This window comes from Falco biarmicus, chromosome 1, assembly GCF_023638135.1.
Source record: "Falco biarmicus isolate bFalBia1 chromosome 1, bFalBia1.pri, whole genome shotgun sequence".
NCBI lineage: Eukaryota > Metazoa > Chordata > Aves > Falconiformes > Falconidae > Falco > Falco biarmicus.
Window position 1 is genome coordinate 40,242,569 of NC_079288.1, and position 19,389 is coordinate 40,261,957.

At 39.8% G+C, this 19,389-nt stretch overlaps 1 protein-coding gene across 4 annotated transcripts in view; it reads right to left on the reverse strand.

The window, feature by feature from the left end:
• TXNRD2 (thioredoxin reductase 2) overlaps positions 1 to 16,875 on the reverse strand; it is a 94,419-nt gene extending 77,544 nt beyond the window's left edge. For 2 of the 4 annotated variants that reach the window (XM_056353721.1, XM_056353712.1), the window contains exons 1-11: positions 16,756 to 16,875; positions 15,552 to 15,617; positions 14,846 to 14,902; positions 14,056 to 14,200; positions 13,665 to 13,739; positions 12,702 to 12,780; positions 11,616 to 11,678; positions 11,030 to 11,100; positions 6,807 to 6,826; positions 6,366 to 6,457; positions 3,661 to 3,835 (exon numbers count right to left, since the gene is read on the reverse strand). In XM_056353721.1, coding sequence (XP_056209696.1) covers positions 3,661 to 3,835; positions 6,366 to 6,457; positions 6,807 to 6,826; positions 11,030 to 11,100; positions 11,616 to 11,678; positions 12,702 to 12,780; positions 13,665 to 13,739; positions 14,056 to 14,200; positions 14,846 to 14,902; positions 15,552 to 15,617; positions 16,756 to 16,831 — 919 coding nt within the window. In that variant the 5' untranslated portion in view covers positions 16,832 to 16,875. The remainder of the gene's footprint in view (positions 1 to 3,660; positions 3,836 to 6,365; positions 6,458 to 6,806; positions 6,827 to 11,029; positions 11,101 to 11,615; positions 11,679 to 12,701; positions 12,781 to 13,664; positions 13,740 to 14,055; positions 14,201 to 14,845; positions 14,903 to 15,551; positions 15,618 to 16,755) is intronic. The other 2 variants (XM_056353731.1, XM_056353741.1) reach the window with 1 other exon arrangement.
• Between the last annotated feature and the right edge of the window lie 2,514 nt (positions 16,876 to 19,389).

Below are 19,389 nucleotides of genomic sequence, written 5' to 3' on the forward strand. Positions count from 1 at the left end.
TTTCTGTTTTCTTAGTTAATCCAAACTGATTTCTTTGTAAGACTTGAAGAAAATTATCATTACTAAAAAAGGTATGTACTTAACCCTTTCTTAATATTGAACAGCAAGGATCTTATTTTACTGCACTACAAAATACATCTGCCAAGCACCCAGTCTAACACAAAGGTCAATATACTTGATAGCACATGATGCACAACACCTGATACCTGTTCAGATTTACATCAAGCTAAAGTTGTAATCCCTTTTTATAGCAAAAATGTTATTATTTCAAAGACACAGTGCTTTTGAATGCAAAGGAACTTGAGAATGGTTGTTCCACTGCTCTGATCATGGAGAAAACTCTTTGTAAAGCCAAACTTAAAATCTGCTGCTGGTTGTTGCTCTTTCTGTCAACAATTTACGAGCACAATACCTCACTTTCTCTGTCAGACTAATTCTGGGATATTTTGTAAACACCTGCTTGGTTTAATCATTAATTCAGCATTGCTCCTCTACACAGTAAGACCCCATTAGATATGCAGTAACTTAGTAATTTTTCTAAGGACTTAGTGAATAATCAGATTCCAGTTACAGCAGTGATCTTCTGCCATCTATTGCAAATTCAAAGGGAAATACTACTCACCATTTCTTTTTATATATTAGCTGTGTGACAACTGCAGCATTCAATCCACAGGTCTCAGTTCTCCAATAGCTGAAACAAACCCACTCTACAAGGCCTGATCTGCAACTTTGCCCTGTAGCTCAGTGGTTGCATCTGTTTATAGAATTGCCAGTTTCTACCCTTTTTTTTGGATGAAGACCCTATGCTCAGTCTGTACATGCACACACTCACCATTGCTCAGGTACATTAGGCAGCTAACATACACAGGGGGTTTTTGTGTACTTAAGGGCAGGGGGGATACTACATAATATTACAATATTGAATGAAAAAAAATCTCAAAAGCTTATAATTTGAGGAGAATTTGCACAAAAGCAGAAGCCAGCACTAGTAAAAGACACAAGGACATTACAGGACTAGACAGACAGAATCAAATAAAGGTCAAGAAAGTCATTTCACTGATCTGGAATATTACAGCGTAGTCACTCAGCAAGGTAACACGGGCCAATAACATTTACCTGCAAAAGCTTTGGATTGAAACTTTTGAATTACATTAAAAGGTTTCAAAATAAGATAATTTTTTTCACCTCAAATGTTTTGACTGGTTCAAAAAGCTGCCAGAAAAGCAAAGACATCATTGTGCCTGCTTTTATTGGCTTATCCATACAAGCAGAAAATTACACATTCCCAAAGACAAACAAAACTCTTCATAGAAACACAATGTAAATTTTTGCAAAAGGCCTACATTAAGAGAGAATACCGTACCTTACCAAACTCAAACTATGTCCCTTGTCAGTAAATATTTTTAACATTATTCATAAAATCCTACTAAAATTCCACAATGCGCTTACAAAAATTCAGGAAAAATCTACTATAATTCAGGCTGCAATTAGCTAACAATAGCGGCTGCTTTTTAACTAACTCTACAAGCTGACTTTCTTCAATCAGTATTGTAACTGGCACGTCTGCAGACAGGAAATCCTCAACACTACCAAGTTTCCCAGCTTATATTATCTGAGACACCTGACGTGGGTGTGTTGATAGAGAGCAAAACAATGAATCACATCAACTGCACATCAATTAACCAGTTTTAACTGTTAATGTGTTTCATCCTTAAGGCTGGAGTGCCAATTTGAACACTAAAAAAAAAAAAAAAAAAGGCAACACAAAACCCCCAAACCCTCAAACTATTAATTTTGCATTTTCTAAATTAGAATTGTAACTCAAATGTATGACAAAAGTTATAATACACTTAGTTCCTCTGTATCAAAACAGTGAGTGGAGTCACATTACAAGTGAGCGGCAATAGTATATTATGCAACCTTATTCCATTATAATTATCACTAAATCAAGATTTTTTTCTTATTATTTCAATTTAATAGCTCTTTTTTCCACCTTAGACAAAAGTAAACAAGTTGACTTGACATCTCACAGGTGTGACTCCACCTCACTGTACTTTTACCAGAAAGCTTGACAAAAATCAAATACAGCATTTAGAAACCCACTTTCTGGAAACAGTTTCACTCCACCTCATGGAACATTATTCTACGGTTTTCAGGATTGTCACATCTCCAGATAGCATGACCTGTTTGCTCTCGGCAAGCTCTAGTGTCTTTAATTGTTTCTGGTGAGTATAATCCATTATTATAGGCTGTTTCCACAATTTATAGAAACCTATTGCACTTCTAAGAGAACAGTAATCTCAACAAGCAAAAGAAAATGTTTGTCAAAACACACAACCTGCTCTGTTTGCAGTACTAGGAAAATACAATGCTGACTTAACCAGGGGAAAGGAACAACAGGACAATAGATTTAGCCCACTGGGCAAAATACAAAATGCTGTAAATGATCTGTTCCCATTTCCTCTAATGGACCTATTCTGTGACCACAAGAATCTAACTTCATCTGTTATCAACAAATATAAGATATTCCCCACTACTCTAAAACAGTGGTGTCAGATAAAAAGAACAGCATAAAAATGGAGTAGCTAAAAGGAATTGCTAAAGTTGCTAGTATTCTTCTGCAACAAAACAGGTTTCCTGGCCAGTAAGTTTCAGCTTATTTACTTTGTTCATCAGATATCATCCACTTGCCAAATATCACTACTAGCTTTAGCCATCCATTATTTATCTAGAATTCCAGATACTCCAAAGCTTTATAAACACAAAAGACAAGAGGTCTCCTATTCTGGTGGGCTTGCAGTCCATCTTAACCAATATAGGAACTGAGGATCGACTTGTAACAGCAACAAATGAGTAGCTTAGGGAGCTAATGCAGAAAGGGTATTTTTGTTCCTGTGGGCTGGAGCCTTTTACTATACATCATTTAGTGTGTTAATCCTTACAAGAAGTAGCATTTGACTCAAAGGAGGCAAAAACCCAAACATAATTCCCATTTCTGGTGATGATGCTCATAGCCATTTGTCACAAAATTATTTTTTTTTAAATGATATACTCTGACTTAGGCATCATATATCAGTTCTGAAGGGTCTGAGATACGTGAAAGTTCCTAACCAGATTTCAAAAAGCTCTTAAGTTTCAAGGTTCCCTGCAACAAGCTTGGACTTTTGGGGACAATTACTTCTTTTTCTCTGAACTGGATGGTGGCTGCAATAACAAACACAAGCAACACAGTTCAGAAAAATCCCTAGAAGAAATGGCAGCTGCTTGAACTGGATACATAAGAACTGGTAGTGAATAGCTTCGTGAATAAGTCAAGAGTATGGACTTAGAAAACACTATTTGCACCACAGAGGTTGATGGAATTCATGCTCTCACCCTCTAGTATATGTGAGGAAGACTAAATGGTCTCCCACTTATTGCAGCTCACGCGAAAGCTGTTACCACAGATTTCTTCCATTCATTGTAACTTTTGGGTTTTTTTAAACGGTAAGTGAACAAGTCAGGTATGCAAGAAAACAATTTTTAAAAATAACAATGTTTAGGTCACAAAATATTTCATATACAAAAAGGGGGGGAGCTGTTTGGCCCCATACAACATGAGGGGACTTCATTTCCAGAATGGAAAGCACTGCAAATAATTGTTAAGATAATCAAGTTTACCTACTGCCCACATGACCGTGTCAAAGGAATCTGTTTCTTCTGTGCCCAGGTCAGTATTTTTCCAGGTGACTTGCAATCTATTGCTCTCCAATTTTTCAACTTTTGTCGGGAAACATCTCTTTAGAAATTTTGTGCCATAAGATTCCATGTGCTCCGTTACTAAAGATGCCATTTGCTGTTGAGTAGGGGGGAATAAAAATGTTTATTCTTAGATATATGACCTTTTAAATGTAAAACCCTCCTTCAACTGTCTTCTTGAAAATCCAGTAAATACCCTGTGCATTTCAAATGTTCTTTGTCAGTTACTATGCATTGTCAACACATGACAATTTATTGAGCCAGTATGACCTGCAACTCCATTCCAATAGGCATCTACATCTGAATATTCAAATTCTTTTCAAAAAAGTACAACAGTATATGAATAAAACTGTTGCTTTTAAATAATTTGTTGCTTACACAATAACAGCAGCCAGAATATATTCAATTTAACAGTACCATAATTACCATTTTCTGGCAGCTTGATGAGAATTAAATACTTTCATAAAGCTAAGGAAGAAAAAATATTTCCCTTTGCCATGACATCTTTCATTTCTCTGCAATGACTATAAATCACTAAAGTTTCTGGAAAGTTCTACTACAAAAGGGAAATAATGCTTTTGTCCTAAGAGCCTGTTTGAAAAAATGTCACACCACAGTCAAGTAGCAAAGTGTCACATTGATAGGTTTATCCGAAAATGTCATTGCTCTTGACTGCAGTAATTCAGGTTGCCTTTCATCAAAGAATATGTTTATAACTTAAAGTATATTATCACAAAACCACTAACACAGAACAACTACATGCAAGCTCACAGCTTACAAAACTGTATTTTCAAACTTTTTACTAACTAATATGAAAGCAACAGCAGGGTTATACCTCTTCAGAAACATGATAGCTCACTAACCAGTTTCCATCAGACTCAGTGTGGCTACAGACTGATTATTTTATCTCTATTAATAATTTCTTAACTCTGAAATATCTATTCTGCTCTTCATGCCTACAACGGATCAAGTTCTCAGAGAAAGCCCTACTGTGTTTTATGAAGTGCCACACACACATTTAATACTATTCCCTGCTTGCTCAGATCTCATGCTGTTACAGGTGTAGATTTCTTCAATGATGACTGCAAATTCCAAGACACATTCTTCTACAACGTTTGCAAACTCTGGTACACATACCACTAGTCTTAAGGAAGCCACTTCAAAGTGGGAGTGGCTGGCACACACCAGGAGCTGTCACTACCTGCAGTGGTACTTGTCACTGCTGCTCCTAACAGCACCACTCCCTCCTCAAAAACTGTGCTATTACACATGAAAATAATTTTCCTACACACTGTATGTGCAAAGCAGTTCTCAAAAACAAACCCATGGTTCTATCACCCTTTCATCAACTTTGGCCTGGAAGTGTTTTGCACTATTGCAATTAAGCACTAAAAAAAAAAATCCTAATTCACAATCCCAAGAATAATTAAGTTAATGTGCATTCATTCCCAATCTGAAAACACTCTTTTCAAGTAATTAACATGACAGGCTTCATTCCTGAGGCTAACATTTTCCCAAGTTATTTGCCTGAGAAAAAATTTGTTGGAAACTTCAAAGGAAAAGTTCACTGAGTGAAAACCCAGAACTCTCTCGCTGTTTTAAGAGCATTACAGAAACTTTTCCTTCAAAGTAGTGTTAGCATCAAATCTTGCAGGGGCAGAAGATTCATAATCACCTTTAACGTACCCTCTCTAAAGATCTATGAACCAAAAGGACTACCAGGCCCTCAAAGAGATCATCTAACCTGTAGAACAGAAGCTACAAAATCACATCCAAGCAATGCCTTTTTACTGGATCCAGTAACTTGTCTTTAACCCAAAGTTGCTATACTACCTTCTGTTGCTTCTTTAAGCAGTTATACTTTTTTACACAAATCCTGTATAAAACCTTTGTTGTTGTTGTTGCCTTTTCTCATTGTTATTTCCAATTGCTTTTAGTCTGTTTACACAGAAATGAATTACTGGCCCAAACGGTTTTCTATTTTGTCAGCAGAGTCAGGACCACTTATACTTTTAAATAAAACTCCTCAAAATCTTTCCCGATTTTGAAACGTTTTTTCTCTTTAAATTTTCCTGCCTGAAAGTTTTTGCATTTAATTTTCTCCATCTTAGGGTTGATAGTTCCACTGAAATCACTGTATTATTTTTTTTACCTAGTTATAACCATCATTGCTTTGAAAGTGATAAGGTCAAGATTGCCAATTCCTGTGTCATTACAAACTTTCAGCTTACTGATTTATTTACATTCTTCATAATGAACTCCACACTGTACTACTTCATGTTAAGTCCAATAATTTATTTTAAAAATCATTATCTGTAACTCCTAGAAATTCAGGATTATTTTAAAGAGATTGTTTAATGTTTTTAGCAGCGGCATAAATCTCTCCCATGCTTCCCAAACTTTTCCATCTTGTTTTCAATTAAGCAGGAGGAAAAAAAAAAAAAGATTTGCTTTTCTGAGTACAGTATCAAGAGATGAGATAGGAAAACTAGGTAATATTTATTTAGTTTCTCTTTAGAAAGCACATACTAGGAAATGTTTGGAGAAGCCAACAACACTTTAAAAAGTATATTTTTGTCTCCTAATGTATTTGATATATAAGGAGATATAAAATATTCTGTACTTGCCTGATCAAACCCACGAAGTGGGATACTTCTCATCATGACTGTTGTGTCCAACCCAATGCCCGTTAGAAAACCAGCACATTCAAGTGAAACATCTTGTGAAGCATGAGTTAAGGAAATATAAACAATAATTTCAGATAAATGCAATATAAAAGGGTAGTATACAAGTGGGCTTTTTACCTAGAGGTATCAATTTCTTCTCACGCAGACATCTTTAGTTTGCTTAGAACATTTTCCTCATAGAAAACATTGCTTTTCAAATCCTGAGAATTTATCCTCAACTGACCTTAATTCCCATGATGCTACTGCATAGAAAACTGTTACTATTCTATTACCAACTCAACTACAGGGCATGAGCAAAGGAATTCTGAAAACTGAGCTTTCATAGGAATGACAGCTATGCTGCTTATAATCATAAATCATCACAGCTTTTTCAAAGGATACAGCTCGCTCCAACAACCAACCTGTTACACAAAAAGAAAAAAAGAATAAAGCAGCGGAATGAGCTTGTGCATATTTCTGCACAACTAAAAAAAATATTTTCTAAAGTATGTAGAGTTACAAAATTACAGGTTTGAGGAGCGGATCTGATGTTGTTAGATTGGAAGAAAGAGCATGGCCTGCCAACTCCAACGAAGACAAACACTATAACGTGGGTTTATTATATTAACAGATTAAAAAAGAACAGGCCTATAAGACATAAGGAATTGTTTTTATATTGTAAAGAGACATATAAACACATACCCTGAAAGTTAAAGTGAAGAAAGCCATGAAAAACTCAGAGAAACTAGCAAGGTTAAGAGGCATCACAAGTATTTCAGTTGTGTTCTATGACATACCTTGGTTGGAAATATCTGGACTAGACACTGACAGATGTCTCCCCCTGTGCCTATTACTACTGATGTCTCATCTCTACAGGGTGTCTCAGCACCATTGCCTCTGAGACAGGAGACAACATATAAACACACAGACATGCAGCAGTCTTGTCAGAACTCAATTATATCTTAACATTTCTAGAGGTATCTTAATTACTAAATACATTTTGAAATTGTTTTTAAGAAAACATAACACAAACAGAAGTTAAGCATGTTTGAAATTCATAGAATTATTGATTTGTTTAGGTTGGAAAAGACCTTTAAGATCATCGAGTCCAACTGTTAACTCAGCACTGCCAAGTGCACTGCTAAACCACGTCCCTAAGTGCCACATCTACACATGTCTTAAACACCTCCAGGGATAGGGACTCAACCACTTCCCTGGGCAGCCTGTTCCAGTGCTTAACAACCCTTGCAGTGAAGTCATTTCTCCTAATACGCACCCTAAACCTGCCCTGGTGCAACTTGAGGCCGTTTCCTCTTGTCCTATCACTTGTTACCTGGGAGAAGAGACTGACACCCACCTTGCTACAACCTCCTTTCAGGTAGTTGTAGAGACTGATAAGGTCCCCTTGAGCTTAAACCTCTCCAGGCTAAACACCCTCGGCTCCCTCAGCCGCTCCCCATCAGATTTGTGCTCCAGACCCTTCCCCAGCTCTATTGTCCTTCTCTGGACACACTCCAGCACCTTGACATCCTTCTTGAAGTGAGGGACCCAAAACTGAAGCCAGGATTTGAGGTGTGGCCTCACCAGTGCTGAGTACAGGGGGACAATCACTGCCCCAGTCCTGCTGGCCACACTATTTTGGATAAAAGCCAGGATGCTGTTGGCCTCCTTGGCCACCTGAGCACACTGCTGGCTCATATTCAGCCAGCTGTTGACCAGCACCCCCAGGTCCTTTCCCACCAGGCAGCTTTCTGGCCACTCTTCCCCAAGCCCGTAGCCTTGTGTGGGGCTGTTGTGACCCAAGTGCACTCAGCCTTGTTGAACCTCATACAACTGGCCTCAGCCCATCAGTCCAGCCTGTCCAGATCCCTCTGCAGAGCCTTCTGCCCTCAAGTAGGTCAACAGTCCTGCCCAATTTGGTGTTATCTGCAAACATACTGAGGGTGTGCTCAATCCCATTGTTCTGTTTTGTCTTCTACATTTTGCTTGATTCCAGACCACAGTACCATAGACTCTTAAATCCATGGAAAAACACACACAAACGGAAGGCTAACACAAAGCAGTGCAGGCACTGCAGTCTCTCTTTATAAAGAGGTATCATTCATCAATTTTAACTAAAATTTACAAAGCAATGATCCACCCTGTTACCAGAAAAACTATTAGTATACATGCTTACAAAGACAGAAATGTTTTCATAGGACATAAAAAGCCTTAGAAAATTAAAATATATGTGAACATGTGTGGCAACTAAAAACAAATGTTAGAGGCATAATGAAGCTCTGTAGACAGCAAATTTGGCTTCTCTTGGCCCTGCCACTGACTAGTCACATATCCCTAGGAAAGTTTTTTTCCCCCAACACTGCAAGACAGAAACAAGTCCAATACTTGGAAAACTCTTCATACACAGTGTATCTTATGCTAAGAAAGCAGAGCAAAAATTAAATGCTGTCTTATGGCCTATACCTTACCCTAAACCAATCTGCACCACCTCCTAGTTCTAAATGAGATGCTTTTAAACTTCTGAAAAGTGCAGACATGGGGGCTGCTGCTCTTTAAGCCCCAGGGATTGCAGAGTCAGTACAACACATGTTTTCTCACAAAAGACCCTAGATAACATCTATCCATCCTATAATAAAAACATACAACTTCTGAAGGCGTACAGAGAACAGGTTGAGCTAAAGAGATAAAAATCTGCTAGTCTGGGTTTTATGTTTGGCAAACAATTTAACATAGAGAGAAATAAATTTTTGCAGCATTAGGGCATCTGGTTTATCTGTGAATGGATGATCACCCCATTTTTTAGCATGTATCTCCTGCTACGTGCTGCAAAAAGCCACACACTGCCGGTAAAGAAATATCTGCTGGACATTCACAGGGAATACAATGAGAATATCTGTAATTTAGGCATATGCTTGCCGTTCTTTTTCATTAGATGAAAAATAGATGCCAGCTGGCAGTTATTCATCGCATCAGCACTACATTATTCACAATTTCTTCTACAAGGTAGAGGGTTCCTGGGTATTGTCAGTGTCTAACAGAAAAGTTCAGAAAGCAGAACCTAACTTCATTCACACCTGCTCAATCTCTCACTCATTCTGAATATATTTCAAGGCATCTTTTCTAATGCACTCTGCCAAACCCCTTCATGTCAGTAGCAAGAATTTCTTCACAATGTTTGTATATCTAAGGGACTTTTAAGTTGGTTAATGGTTTGCTCTTTTTTAATTTTTTTTTTATTTTATATGAATAACTGCGGGACTGACAGTTCTATAACCCCCAGGCATGTAATTTGTAGCTGAGATATGTACATTTGGAGAGGGAGGAAAGAAAGAATAAGTACAACACAGCTCAGACTAGAAACAAAAGGTGTTAAACTGAACCTTGGGAACATTTAAAATAGAAACAAATCTGACAGAAACAAACCTTTAACAACTCCCTAGCTCATTTGCTAGGACACAGCCTGATAAAGCACAGAAATGCTACTGTAGCCCCTGCAGGCTTATTTTGACTAAATCTCAGGAATGCAACATATAAACACTAGACTCCCACATTACACTGTTACAACTTGCATTACCAGCAACTGGACAAAAGCCACATTTTCACAGAAACATCTTACAGGGATAAATCTTCTGTTTAGTTTTTGTGGGGGGGGTTTGTTGGTTTTGGGGTTTTGTGTTTGGTTTTTGGGGGTTTTTTTTAAATTTCCTCACATAAATCATGCTCTCAAAATTCAGGAGGTGACTGATATAGTACAAACAACAGCAAATTTACTTTCCTTTTTAAACTGTACCAAGCAGCCTTGTTTATCTATTTGATGTTTAGCTTAACACAGTGCATTTTTTTATATTAGAAAGTCACAGACATGAATGGCAGCCCTGTTTTCTTTCAAAACACTAGTATTACAGCTTCAAGCCTCTTTTCTTATATATACTTTACTTTTACTAGATTTGCTTCATAGAGAAAAGAAAAAAAGCCTAGTATTATCTGACTTTCATGCTAGCATATCTGCATTTCCTATCACAATTATTTCCATCAGGACATTTCTCTGTAGTGCAATACTGACTCAGAATTTTACTGTACTCTGTGCTGTAAAAAAGACAGACTATGGCATTTTAGTATTTCCATTAAAACCAATTTTTTCGTATTTCAGTTCAACAATAGCTCCCAACACATAAGAAAAGGCAAAAGTAACCCAACTGTCTCATCATATTTTCTTTTGTTATCAGAACTTCCACCACTTAAAAGAACATAATTTTATGTTGGAGTTTCTTTCATAACTGAAGAGCAATTTCACATACCTCAGTAGCAAAGAATAGGAACAGTACAGACTTTATTTAAGTTTATGCTGCCCTCTCGTGACTTCCACGTATAATGGCTACAGCAAAGATGGTGAAAATTTGTATTTAATTTTATTTTAGAAGGAAATTTCTTAAGGGCTGTGCGTGTCTAATCTGTTAATTACTAATGAAGGCTGGTAGTGTGATGCTGATGCACAGCAAAACAAATTCTCAGAAGGAAAACAGAAGGACAGAAAATCTGGTATATAAAAGGCAGTTTTGAACATTTTTCACCTTGCCATAAAGAAAATGCCAGCATCTGTTAAAGCCATGGTAAGGTAAACTTACGTTTTTCCAGGAGATTCTTTTAACCAGAATAGATCATCACTTGTAATTCCGTACTCCAGTGCGCCTGCAACCTATGATCACACAGGTAAGATCTTGAATCTACAATGCAAGTCCAGGCAGCAAAAAAACCCTAGTAGTAACCTGGGCTGTATTAGCTGAAGTATAGCCAGTAGGTCAAGTGGAATATATCTAGGGTTTCCCAAATATGTTATCCAGCCTTTGTCTTTGGAGATTTTCAAACTCTGACTGCAAAAAGCCCTGAGCAACACAGTCTGACCTCACAGCTGACTCAATAACTGACCCCAACCTCCTTGAGCAGAAGGTTGAACTAGATGACTGCTAGAGATCCCTTTCAACTTTAATTATCCTACAGCTCTTAGCAACATCAACATACTAAATTGATAAAAATTATTTTCTGTGGAAATGTATTTCTGAAAAGCCTGTGCTTTATATAAAGGACAATTTTTCACACAACACAAGTACAAAAATCTCTCATGTGTTATTTTATATTATTTATCCCCCAAATGTTCTTCATTATCTGCAACAAAATTAGTAAAGCCGTTCTTAGATGGCAAGTGTAACTTACCTGTGTAGGATATTTTGGTCTTCCTCCAGTAGCAATGACAATATTTTCTGCAGTAACAATAGTCTACAAATAAAAACACAAAATCAAAATCAAGCATTTGAAATAATTTTATCTGTCTTTAGATTTTATCTATGTACAAATAAGTGATAAATGAGAAAGTTGGCACTACCATCTGCTATTTATATGATATAATAATCAGCAATGCATTAAAAAAAGGATGGAGCTAAAATAAACTAATACATGCAGAATTTTCTCCCACACATTCTCTACCATTTTTTGTTTTAATGAAATTGCTCCTGTACTGGACAAGATTCTGATGACTACTTGGAAGCAACAGTTGTGCATGAACAACGGCTTTTTAAAATCAATTTTTGCTTAGGACAAAACACACAGAAATCACAGCAAATGAATTCTATCTTCAAAGTCCAAAGTTAATCTACCTCAAAAGTAGCATGTTTTCAGAAAATGCTAGGCCAAAATCTATCCCAAAAAACTTTTGTTGTCTCAAGCTGGTATTAACCAGTAACATTATTTGATTCCCTCAAAGAGGTGTTAAAAATGCATGTTCAGTGTCTTGTTAAATATGCAGAAAAGACCACCATTCTGTTACGTGACCCAGTTGCTTGAAGCTGTGCATTCGGTATAATTGCCTCCCACATACAATCTTATATTAGAGAGCTAATCACCCTTACAATTCATCTGAAGGAGGAAAACATCTCAGACTGATTTAATGCTCAGAGCAACAAGGAGATGTTGGCCCTCTTTACATCTTTGTAAGTGTCTACCAAAGCAATATGACTCTGACAGAAAAAAAAAAAAATCTTTTCTCTCAGCTCTTGTATCTGCAGAGAGAAAGCAATGGCATTTAACTGACAGGTTACAGGCTAGGGACTTAGCAGGCAACAGTCCAAGTTCATAAACATCTTCTCTGTGGAAAATGCAAAACTTCCTTACCAAAATGATAATGAATACCTAAAGCACAATGCAACAGTACAATCTAGCTCCCAGTCGACCTGAAAAATCAACACATGAAGACCTGAAATGTTTGAAGTGAATGATATTGAAGAGATCAGCCCAGCAGCTCACCTCTTTACCTGCTTTTGTTAAACCACGGACTGTATACGGATCAGAAAATCTTCCTTTCATGTTGAAATATTTCACCTTCCTGTTTAAAAGAAAACAGCAACGTGATGCACGCTTAACAAAGAATAGGAATTAAATACAATCAATTACTTTTTCCATATCTGAAGTGCTAAAAAGGCATAGAAAAGTAAAAGGAAGAAAGCATTTCATTTCACAGGTTGGTTTGCCACTCTGTCACATAATTTAAGTCACTTAATTCTTGTGTCATAGCTAATTCCTCTATACATCAGAGTACCTAACCTTGTAATATGCTTTGGGATCAGGTTATTGACCTCTTCAAATGACACATTTTCCACTAGCATAGCATTACTGTTACTTTCTATAAGATTACTTATAGATCTTATTTGAGAGCATGATTTATGTAAGAATTTTATGAGAATGATCTCATTTAAAAGCATTCAAAAGTGACTCGGTAGGAGTCACAAGACTAGAACCTGTCAAATTATCTGTTAATTTAATTTCTCTATAAAATGAACTGCATGCTGAAAAACTCAGAACCATTTCAGCACTGAAAGCAAAAAAAGCCAGCTGCTAGCATAGTGTTATCTGTGGGCCTGTATGGCATATAAATTTTGGTAGACAAGCTTGAAATTACCTTGAGAAACCCTGACTACTTCATATTAATGCAAATCCTCTCCAGATTAAAGAGGGCATTCCCTGATCACTACGGTGTTAGAAAGCTTTCACATATGGTCACTTTCAACTACTACTTCCCAGAAAAGGGGGAAAGAGGTGGGGGGAAATCACTTACATTGGCAAGGGTACTTAAAGTCCTGAGCAGAAAGGACTTGCAAACTCAGAATATTAGCTCTAATGAGAAACTCTAAAGGCAATTCAGCAATTCTACAAGGAGAGGAGCAGCTCCTTGACTATGGGAAGAAAGATGAAATTAAAAAACTTATTTACTTGTCTTGTAGTTGCACTCTGTGTCCCCAGTTCAAGGATTTCACATAATTCTGAACAGCTTGTGCCATCACAGACCTATCGCAAAACAAGAAACTGAAAATGAAGTCACGGCATCACAAATTCAGACTATGCAACTCAAAGATACAGGCAATTGCTAGAAATTAGGAGTGTTCTACATTAGTTTTTGCTATGAAAGTAAATTACCAAGTCTGAGTCAACACTGTACCTGCCTTGATAAACCAGTAAGTACAGTTCTGTGTTTTAAACAAGGAGCAGTCTAAAAAGCTTCACACAAAATTAAGTTCCCTAACTGTCCCTAAATAAACACCAACTGGGAAAGGTTGTTATGTATTTGCAGCACATAGGAGTGGATATGGGCAATAATCTTTACCATGTATGATGAACAGGTTGGGCTATATTCCAGCCATAGTGCTGGGCATCTTTAAGGGCACTCCTTAAAAGGGCTGCTTGATGCATAAGCTTTTTAGGAATGCAGCCAACATTCACACAAGTTCCACCAAGTCCCCATTTGGTTCCTTGGGAGAAAAAAAAAAAAAAAAAAAGAAAACAAAAGTAAATGCATCAGGTTAGCATAACTTAATGCAATTGGATTACTTAAGAGTATTAGGTTGTTCACGCAATTAGTTTAAAAGTCCTGAAACAACATGGAGTTTACTCTCTCCTACAGATCAGTTTCTAACTCTGCTTATGGTCATTTTTTTAATAAAAAACATCTCTATATTATTCTTCTAAAATTCAAACCATCTCAAGATATTTCTCAGAGCTCTGAAGATCCAGTTACTACATAATCACATTTGCTTATTTGCATTTGCAGATCTTATTTTACATATTATACATGAAAAGCCTCAACATGATATGATTCATGGTTTTTAGAAATTGTAAATGACATTTTGACAGAGACAATATTCTCACATATTTAAGTTCAAAGTCTACTGCAAATGGTGGCATTCAAACACTGCTAACAACATTAATGTGCAGGAACTGTCAGAGCTGGGACATGGGAAGGAACGAGCAGTACAGCAAGCTGGGCTTAAGGACTTTTACTACAAGCAAAGTAGGTAGCGTGGCTTTGGCCACTTCACTGCCTGAAGCAATCTGCTGACCCAGGCAACCATTTTACACACATGTCCAAACATTATCCTAGTATTTCTCTTCCATACCTTGTGGAGAAGGTTCTACATAATCCAAAACAGCTACTTTCCTTCCAAACCGAGCAGCTTTAAACAAAAAGCAAGACAAGGTATTTAAAGAAGGGAGAAACACACAAGCTTAAACATTTTTAGTAGCACAGGTACAGATGTACAGGAGATGATAGCTGGTGGTATCTACTGTCTTAACTCAAGATAGGGACCCAGGTTGCCTACGTAGTCAGCAGATTCTCCAGAAGATACTTAATAACCCAGACTAGAGCCTGCAGCTTCCACCAACCCTAAAAATGCAATTTGACCCCAGATGAGATGTTTAAGAATCTTATGGACTGTTGAGCACATTACATTGAGTTACAAAGGGGCAAGGTTCTCTACAGCAGTTAAACAGCTCTTGGAAACAGTCTGAAGGGACTGCTGTTTCAACACATAAATAAGAAACATTATAATTTTTAAAATACAGTCTGTATGGAGGCACTCAGAGTATTTTACAATAACAGTGAAATAAAAATTTATTAGATTTTCCCATAACAAAAGAAGAAACATTTTTTTAACAGGTTAATAGGAAAGCCAAACAAGCTCACCCCACCCAAGGGTGTGAATTAATTCACAGATTAACTATATGGAGCAGAGTTAACGATTAATGTGCAGGAACTGACGTATGCTGTTTCTTTAAAAGCTTTAAGCTAAACGAAAACTTTTATTATTTATACATACAAACCTTCTTTTGCACAAGCAAGGCCTCCAGAGCCTCCACCGATTACCAGAAGATCATACTCATTCTTTCCTGTGAAGAGGACGTGAAAAAAAGAGAAACAGGCAAGGAAAACGGAAGAGGTGTGTAAAAAGGTAAATATCAAAAAGTACACTGTTTTTTACAATTTACTATTGCTGATTTGGGTTTTCTTTACTAGAGCACTGTGTTTTTTCAGTGCCCCAAGGTGTTCTCCAAAATTTGTTAAACTATCTACTCTGGTTTTGTGAATGAAATACAGAAAATAAAGCAATCCAAAAGAAGTGAGGAAATAGATTTTTACACAATGTCCCATGAAGCTTCTGCTGTATGATCAGACAGTTGCAGCTTGGATCCAGCATAGGTCTTCTGTTCTGCATTACAGCAGCAAGTTCTGCACAGGGATCTCTCAGCAGGGTCACCGTATCAGGCTGGCAAAGCCTCAGTGGCAATGCGGGCCTTGCAGGGGTGCAGCGGGGTGGCCGGAGGGAAGCTAGCCCCTTCCACCACCTCGGCCTCCCCTCAGCCCAGCTGTCTCCCAGAGCAGCTTTGGAGTAGCGGGAGAAGCCCACAGGTGAGCAGTAACTCGTTTCTTAGCCAGGGCATCAGGTCAATCTCAGCTCTCAGGGAGCTGTCAGCGGCGCGGGGAGGACAGTTCGCAGCATCAGCCGTGCCACCGTACGGTTGGGGGACTTTTTTTGGCAGTTCAGAGCGGGCAACTGGACTCGGGTGGCTGATACTCCCCCCGGTCGCTGGAGTTAAGCCTAGAGAAAAGGTCTGGCTGCCTCTCGGGCTGCCCCGCTACCCCTCCAGAAAGCCCCTCCGCAAGGGGGCGGGAGGCCTCCCCCTTCGCAGCCAGCTGAGGCCCATGCCTCGCTCAGCACACAGAGACGGGCGCCGACGGCGGCACCGGCGCAGGGGGGCTCCAAAAGGCGTTACGGGTGCAGGTAGCCCGCCGGCCTCCCCGCCTCGGCTGCCGAGGGAGGGAAGAGCCGCCTGAGGGGAGGGAGGCAGTCTCCGCTCAAGTAGCGCGGCTACGGGCCTCTCCCCGCCGTGCGGGTGATAGGCAGGGCTCGGGAGACCCTCCCCAGGCGCCTGCCGCGTCAGGAGGAGAAGGCAGCCCTCTTCCTTCCCGCGGGGAAAGGCGGAGGCGCGGCTCCCGCCAGGCGCGAGCGCAGCAGGCACCCCGTACCTGAGAGGCCCCGTGCAGTACGGCACAGCCCCGCCACCCCCAGGACACGCTCCCGCCTCTGCCACAGCGCCGCCATGCTGTACGGCAAAGGGCCCCCGCGCCCAGCCAGGCCCCCCGCGAGGTGCCCGCGCAGCGCCTGAGCGGAGGGCGGCGCGCGGGCTCGCCGAGGGCAGGAAGGGCGCGAGCGCGCTGCCCGCCCTACCGGCCCTACGCGCGGTGCTGAGGAGAGCCGGCCGCTTCCCGCCCGGGGGAGCGCTCGTCTTGCGCTCCGGCTTCTGGAGCTGCTGCGAAGCTGCGAGAGGCCTTTTCAGAAGGCAGGCACCGACTCTGGCCTTAGAGAAGCGCGTTTGCTTTAAAATCAGCCGTTTGGAAGGGAAAAAAACCCTCACGCTTTGCTTGACAGGCTTTCCCCCGAGCTGCTGCTGAAAAGAGGTTCAGAGAAGGCCTTTGGGGAAAGAAGAGGAACATGACGACTGCCCAGAACCTTCACCAATATTCAGAGCTCTGTTTTTTCCCTCTGAAACCACACATCCCTTGGTAACAGAGATGGTGACGGGGTGGGCTGTCACAGCCCGTTCATCAGGTGCAGGACACAGACTGAAAGTAAAAAAAACTACTGAAACTACGGGTTTCAAAAAAGTATTGCAGGCAATGCATGCTATCGCTTCGGAACTCCCGTGGCTAAGATACACTCAGCGTTGAGAACAGGCGCTAGGGACAGGCCTCAGAGAAGAGGCCTTCCTCAAACAAAATGGCGGAGCTGGACGTCTGCCACACAGGTCAGTGAACTAGGCCAGCACAAACAGCTTTAACGTGGTTTAACTGAGGTGGCACAGATATACGTACAGGATGACCAGCTGGAAGCACCTCCGCTGCTTCACGGCCTTTGGCGGCATTTCATATCACTGTGCCACATGCCAGCTATTGATAAAACAAGGACGATGCTGTTGACCTACTTTGGAGGGGAGTTCTGAGAGCTATTAATGCATGTAATGTATTCTGGCAGCCTAAGGTAAAATGCCTCAAAGTAGGCATTGATCAAAACAGTACCACAGGGAACGAGGTCTTTCTTGTTCAGAAGTGCTGCTTGTTGGCCTTTACTGAAGCACAGTAGCAACCCTGGCTGCTGCTGTATGTAGTGTTGTATGCGATAAATACCACCGTAGCGGAGTCTGGGGCAAACAATCAGCCAGTTTTTCTTGGGGAGAAGGAGCTGGTGACAGAATTTTTAGGCAATCATGTTTCAGCTGGCTCCGGAGCAAGGTCCTGGCTCACAAGGGGGCAGCATCCAACCGTTTTGTTTCAGAAACCATCAATTATCTGGCCCACAGTCGAGAAGTAGCAGGAAATCAAAAATAGCGGGAAAATAAAATAAAAATAGTTTTGTAGAACTACCATCACCTCCAGTGTAGGTCTGATTAATTTTTCCACTCCATTAATGATTGAAAATACATGAAACAGAAATTACTATCACTTTTGTATATGGATTGACAGTGTGTCCAGTATCACTGCTGTTTACAAAAAAAAAGGCAACCCCCCTCTCTGTTGCTTCCTGCAGCACTTACCAATAAATCACTAGGAACACTCTTGCCTACTGTAGCAGCAGTAGAAAGACATGACTAGTGCATAGTGAGAGGCCTTTGAATTAAAGAAACCTCAAGCATATTCAGATACTAATCTTTTATGCTTTTCAGATACATGCATGCAAAGCTGGTTTAGCTGTTCATTTTAGCTGTTATCCTGAATTGAATCAGGCAGTGTTGAGCATATGCTCTTCACACAGCGTTTAGTTCAGACACATTGGATCAAGGGTAGAATTAAACCTCCTCAAACACAAAACAAGTTTATGAGAAGAAATGTCCATGTAGCATTATGGTATTTTGCTAATAAAGCAGGACCTTAAAGGTAGCAAAGTTGTTGATAGAAAACATTACCTTTTAACAGCACCTACAGTGGCACTTTAGGAAAGAATTGATGAATTTAGAGTAATGCTTCTAACTCTTCTAAGGATAGGATCTTGGCCAAGTGCCTGTTGCAACAGCCACATCATTTACTAGCATTACTGATTGCTTTCATTATTTTAGAGCTCAGAGTCCAAGTGAACCACAGCCTACACAGCAGTGATGAGGCTATAGCAACTTTTATAAGTTCCTAAGCACATCAGTGCATACTATCTCGTTTCTAGCTTGAAAGTGGGTCAGTTGCTTTCCCTTGGCATCCTTCTCAAGTCATCTGGGAACCAGAACTATCCATAGCTGCTGCTATGCCAGTGGCAGACTGTGTGAAGCTGTGTCACTAGCCCTCTGGCTATATAAAGCACTGTGCAGTTCCACAGGCTGTCGTGTAACGCCATCCCACTTGTTCTTGCACATTCTCACAAGCTTGATCATTGAGACCAATAGAGGTAAATACCAGCAATGAGGAGTAGGTTTTGACCATGGTGACAATATCAATAAGAGGAGTAGCCACTGATATTTGCTGCAGTCAGCACTGAGCAGATGTGTCTGCACTGCACTTCAAAAGTCTTTCTCAGGCACCAGAGACAGATTCTGGTTATCAGGTGTGGGTTTTAATGTGTCTTTGGCTCATGTCCTACAGCTTTCTACTCCCTTATTTTAATTATTTTGTGGTTAG